This window comes from Drosophila eugracilis, unplaced genomic scaffold (assembly GCF_018153835.1).
Source record: "Drosophila eugracilis isolate 14026-0451.02 unplaced genomic scaffold, ASM1815383v1 contig_649, whole genome shotgun sequence".
NCBI classification, from domain to species: Eukaryota; Metazoa; Arthropoda; class Insecta; order Diptera; family Drosophilidae; genus Drosophila; species Drosophila eugracilis.
Window position 1 is genome coordinate 2552779 of NW_024573535.1, and position 6167 is coordinate 2558945.

The 6167-nt window shown below is 43.1% G+C and overlaps 1 protein-coding gene across 1 annotated transcript; it reads right to left on the minus strand.

The window, feature by feature from the left end:
• Positions 1-3004: 3004 nt before the first annotated feature.
• Positions 3005-4690, minus strand: LOC108117686. Its single transcript, XM_017230213.1, has one exon. The coding sequence runs from the start codon at positions 4688-4690 to the stop codon at positions 3005-3007; it is 1686 nt and encodes a 561-aa protein (XP_017085702.1).
• Between the last annotated feature and the right edge of the window lie 1477 nt (positions 4691-6167).

The window sequence follows — 6167 nt, forward strand, 5'->3', positions numbered from 1 at the left end:
GTCTTCAATTACCTTAAAAACGACAAAAAACTATCGCTACCGATTGAAAGCGATCCTGTTGGGTCATGTATCCCGTTTTTGAGGTCCACCGAACCATTGCAATTCGAGTTTGATGGAATGCATGACAAATATGAATAATGAACAGTATTTTCCGCTCGTTTCGGTCCCGCTATTCGCTATTCGTTTGTCCAGTGCTTACATTATTTATGTGAATAATTAAGGGTATTTTTTTTTAAATTAATAACACCTGAAATTATTCCGATTCGGGTGCAATGAGCGTGATTAATGCAAGAAGGACGCACACAGGACACCGCACCGCCACCGCACCTGCCACTGCCACTGCCACCGCCACCGACAACATTACCGCCGCACATACATATGTTAACCGTTTGTTTGGAGAGAGATTTTCCAATTTTTCACTCTGTTTGTTTGTTAATTTTGTAAAATTATACAATTTAATTGCACACACGAGCCGCAAACAGGAGCTTCGGCCACTGGGCCAAAAAGTTTACCTTTTGCGGCCTCTCACGTGAGGGGCAGAAGAGCATGTTGCATGTGCAACAATATTCGCATTAATTGTGCGACTCTAATGATGCGCGGTCTCCCCTCGCTTTAAATTTAATTAATGTGCAATTTTCACTTTTCGTCCAGTTGGCATTTTGTTCTTGGTTAGCTTCTGACCATCGAATCGGATGTGCCCCGCCCCCTAAAGCCACCTCCGATTACCGTTTATTGTTATTCAGGCTGATGAATTACGTTTAATTAGCTGTTCGAAATTACACAGTCCCAAGTTGATTTGGGCTCTTCTCGAATTAAGTGCTTGGCTGGGGAGTAGAAAACAGAGAAAAAAATTATCTTTTGTTCAAATTCTTAATTAAGAAAGGCCAAGTAAGTTTTCTTGATTGTTTACCTAACTTCTCCTTAATTTAAATAATACAAAAATTTGAATGATTAACTCAATTTATTTTCCTATTTATTACAAAAATAGCTCCTGATGTTTCCCGTATATGTTTAAAATTATTTTAATACAGACACAATTTTTGCAGACTTTTCTAGGCTTGCAAGAGATTTCCATTTGAATTTTCCAAATGCAATTATCTCTGTTTCTACTCCCTAAAAGCAACAACAATCGCTGCCCGCCCCCTTGGCTTCCCACCCTCTCAGTTCGACACCAGCGTTGTCATCATCAAAACTCATCCTCACCCGGCCAATAATTTAAATGTTTTTCGGCTGGGGGCACTGCCATGCGGTCCAGAGGCCAACATCAATTTAAAATCATTTAATAAATTCGCACTAAATTTCAATTCCGTTTTCATTAAATGCCACATAAATTATTCGCTCTGTGATGGCCTCGGGGAGGGGTCGTGTTTGGTCGGAGAATCCCACCGAAAATAGCGGACGGAGGGGTCTGGGGCTCAGGATTGTCAGCTGGGGCCGCCAAATCGCGTGTTACCATATTTCGCATTCGTTTTAAATGCCGCGCGCCATTTGCGCATAAAATGCTTTTAATTTTTCGTTACATTTGTCGTCTGCTGTTGTTGTTGTGGCTCTCGCTGTTGCTCTCAGACGACAGCCTCCGCCTTGCCCCGCCTCCTTTTGGAGGCCGCCGTTCCTACACCTTCCATTCCCCTTTGACGCTTCATACCCACTTGGCCACATTTTCAATTCGACCTCAATAAAATTTACGCCCAAAGGCTGCAGACGAATGGCCAGGAGAGTGGGGAGAGGGGAAGTGGAGGCAGTTGGAGGGGGTGGTTTTGGTTGGCAGAGGTCACAGGCACAGATAGCCGAGCCGTGGCGCAGGAAAAGAAGTCACAGGCATCGCATACCCTGCAACAAAGGATGTTCACAGCATTGAAGGGAAATAGCCGCCAATAAGATAATTTCTGAGATATTTTATTTTCTAAGTAGGATTAAGAGTGATATTTATGATCAGATGTTGTTGCCGATCACGAATGTATATAATTTATAGGGTTGTTAGGGTATTTTGAAGTAGTGGTCATGAGCTGCCATTAAATAAAGCCATTCCCCATCCAGCCGATGTTGTTGCCTCCGTGAGCTGCCTTTGTTGTTGTGTATAGTAACTCCATCGCGCCCCATTGCCCAAAAAGTGTTCACTTCCTTTTTGGCGTGTTATCATCGCCACTTCCGGCAACGTGGAGAAGCAAAAGGACGACAAGGACGAGGACTTGGACGGCGGACGACATTGAATATCGTCGAGTAATATATGTATGTATGAATATATATCTGGCTACTATATGTGTGTGTGTGGTTGTGTGCGTTTGTTTCTGTCTGTGGCTGCAACAAACCCAATATAAGGGCGACTTTAAGGGGGCTTTAAGCCCACTGCCACTGCTGCCCCTGGACGACCTTGGGCATGCACTAGAAGCAGTACAGTAAAAAAAGGAAAATGAAATGAAAGTTTTCCCTCTGTTCCAGACGAGTGCAAACACAATTTGAATGCTGCCGCTGCCATCAAATCGACCAGAAAACATCCTCCGCCGGCCGCCGCTTTGCCGAAGCGGGAAAAGTGCACAGAACTTTTCACTTAATCGCTTTTCGTTGCGTTTGAAGGAAAACAAACAGAGCTAATTTGACTTTATCTCCTTGGCGTCAAGTTTTCTTTTTCCACAGTCCAATATTTTATTTGCTCCGTCCAATTTCCCCCATGAACTTTAACTAGTTTTCCGTGCTTAACCCAAAGATTTCCGAGGATTCAAAAGGCAAAAGTTTTTACATTCACAATGAATAATATTTGTTTGACAAAATGCAGTCACAACTTATTCAAGTGCTCATAATCTTTAAATCGTTTCATTGATTAACAAATAAAAAACATTTAAATACCATTAAGTAAAAAAATAGACATGAAAGTATTTATAAATTATGTCTTAAACTATAAAGAAATGTTGGTTATACGTAAGTTATTGCATGACTTTCAACTTAATTACAAAATATCCAACGGTTTTTATTTTTAAGTTATTAAAAAATATATATAAATAAATTCCTACAAACTATTTAGAAATTCGTTGGCGTAGAAGTAAAATAGCTCCACCAGAAAAATTCCTATAGCCACCGCGATGGCCGCTCCACAGATGCGCCAGATCAGCTGTAGATCCCCGATCTCAAGAGGCTTCAGTACCACCAGTTCGCTATAGTCTTTGATGCGCATCTTTCCGGCCTTGACCATATCGTAAAAGCTCTTTTCGATCCAATGGTTTATGAGGCCAGCTTGGTTTGCAGTGAATGAGAAGTTCTTCAAAGACTGCCAGTAAATCGAATTGGGGGCCACAACTATGCTGGTGGGCATAAAGTCGACGAAGCAGAGATCCTTGGACCAGCGGAAAACCGGCTTGGAAAAGTGTCGTTGCTGGGTTTTTATCACCATCCACTTGGTGTATGCCATGGTGTAGGCCCAAGAAGTGTTGAAGTGGTTGCGATGGTCGTACAATTGGTCGGGATCGTCAATGAGGTGGAAAATTCCTGCGTATCGCGCCCGGAAAGCCCCATCGAAGTAGTAGAACTCACTGCGCATGCCCAAGATCTTGAGGTCTTCGTGGAGCAGATCATCAAAGCTGGTGATTCGCTGGTGATATGGTGGCGAGATCAAAAGCGACAGGAGTTGGGCACTGCAGGTGGTCAGCAGGAGCATGGCCAGCAATCGGCGCACAATACATGCTAGTCTTGAGTTTTTCAATGGGAACAGCCAGCTGAGGTGCTTAACCACCAACCAGGTGGCAAGGGTGATGGGTACTAAAACCGCCGCCAAGGCAGGACTCAGTATCCTTTCGAAAAGGTCAGGGGTTAGTAGGGGTCTCTCCACAGGCAACATGGTGCACCAACTGGAAATAAAAATGGGATAGGTGTACTGATGAATGGCCCAGAGATTCCGTTTTGTGATCAAGGTGGTCGTCAGGCCGACGTCAATTAAGCCCTTTGAGGTGTACTGCAACATGTAGGAGCTTTCGGAAGCCACACCAGCAGGCCAGTTGGGACGCACTACCTCCAGGCTAGCATTTATACGGCTGGCAAAATCGGCCATGAAATCCCACAGGTAGCCAACCACCACATCCTTTCCCATGGCATCGCGATAACAAAAGGTATTCGGTGGTGAAAGATCTGGCATGACACGTAGTCTATGTCCCTCCAAATTTTGCAGCTTGTTGACAAAGATTGCTACTCTCTCATTGCCTGAGATTGCTCTCTTAATCAATTCGAATTTGGGAAAAGCCCGGTAGGTGTAGAGGATTAGGGAATGGTTGTAGTTCCGGAAGTACAGCTCCACGTGCAACATACTTTGGCTCAGGCAAAACGAGAGTACCTGGATGGCCAAGGATTCCCGACTGAAGCCCGCCACCTCGATGAGCACACGCAACGTTCGCAGATGGTTTAAGCTAGTGGCCAGGTTCTTCAGTTGCCCAGTACCACTGGATCCCGCTGACAAACAGGCCAGAACCATAAGTTCACCATTAAACTGATCATATAGATCCGGATAGGCATAGCTGCGCTGCCAAACGATCTGCGGATGGGTTGTCAGGTTCCGGTGCCACAGGACATTCCAATTGCAGTTCAGTCCTGACGGATTGTAGTACACCAAAGTAGTCTCTCCTCTCACTAAAAGCTGAATCACCAGGCCGTACAAATTCAGTAGCTCGGCGGCAATGCCAACGTTCCGATCCAAGTTGGCCAACATGCCGTTGTCACCTGAGAAATCGACTGACAGCTAAAGGGAACTTTTGCTGGAAAATGGAGCTGCACTCGTCCTTATCCAGAGCCATCTCCTATAATTGTCCCTGGACAATTTCATCGGAGCAATTTTAAAGTTTACACAACGAGTGACTCGGGCATTGCTACTCCCAGATTTTTGCCCCGGAGCATTGAAGATAAGCCTGGACACTCTGGGTAGTTTACTATTATTATTATTACGAAATATTAGTACGAAATATTATAACTTCTGCATGCACTATCCAAGCATACATACTTACCAAGAGTAAATGAAAGTTCCCAATAAATCAGAACCTGCTCGATATTAAAAGAATAATTTAACATTTTTATAAGTTATAATAATGATAATTCTTTATGAATTATGCAAATAAAAATGATGTAAAAATGTATGCGCGCTATTCTGTTCTGTGGTCCAAAACAAAGTGTTTTTTTATTTATTTTTCTTATTCGGTAGCTTTTACATGTTATTGGTGTTGTTGATGATCGTGCGAACAGGACATACATAGTGTTCGTTAGCATGAACTTTATGCAAGAGTGAGGGAGAGGAATACAATTAAGTGCGCATAGACAGTTAATGTGACTGTTTGTTACACAAGCTAGTGTGACCACCTGCTACAAAAATAAAACGCAATATCAGGAAATCAGGAAAGGGGAAATATGTAAGGGGAAATATGAAAAGAAACATCTTTGGATTGATCAGTAAAAAATTCCGTCTGTATAAAACCTTAAAAACAATGTGGAGATATAGTGTAAATAAAGCAAATGAAATCGGTTAAATTAGTTAATAAGTTTATAAAGAATACTAAGAACTAAAGACGAATCTAAGAGAGCCAAACAATTCTACCTTTGTATAAATATGTACATGATTGCCCATATTGGATCCTTAAGCTTGGAACTTTAATTTCTATTAATTCTTAGCAATCAAAACTTATGACTTCACCAACAAAAAAACCCATCGGAATCCTAGAACACAATCCGACAAATTAAAGCTGCGTGAGAACTGGAAAACAAAACAAGAAAGAAATCAGGTCTTTTTGAACTTTTCGCTCCGTTTTGTCTAACTCTGTTTCTTTGGCCGAAGTGGACCACTCACCTGTGTCACCTTTTTGTTTGAGCCCCCTTCCCGAAAAAAGAACCCCTGGAAAGACCCACCAAAAACAGTCAGACGCGACCAAGAATATGCGAAGAGCGCCCACGCAAGTATTTCCATTCGAAATGTTTTGCGCATTTTGTAGCCGCGTTTTTCAAATACACTTGCGACATTTGACAGCTCCAACTGTCAGTGCAATGTGCTCGGTGTGTCGCTGTGGGAGGTGTGGCGGGTGTAGCGGGTGCGCGGCTGTATCTGTACACGGATGTATCTGTATCCGTGTGTTGCATGTTGATTTTGTCGAGTTGTTTTTTGCCCATACCCCCTGCCGTCAATCCCCCTTCCCCACATTTTG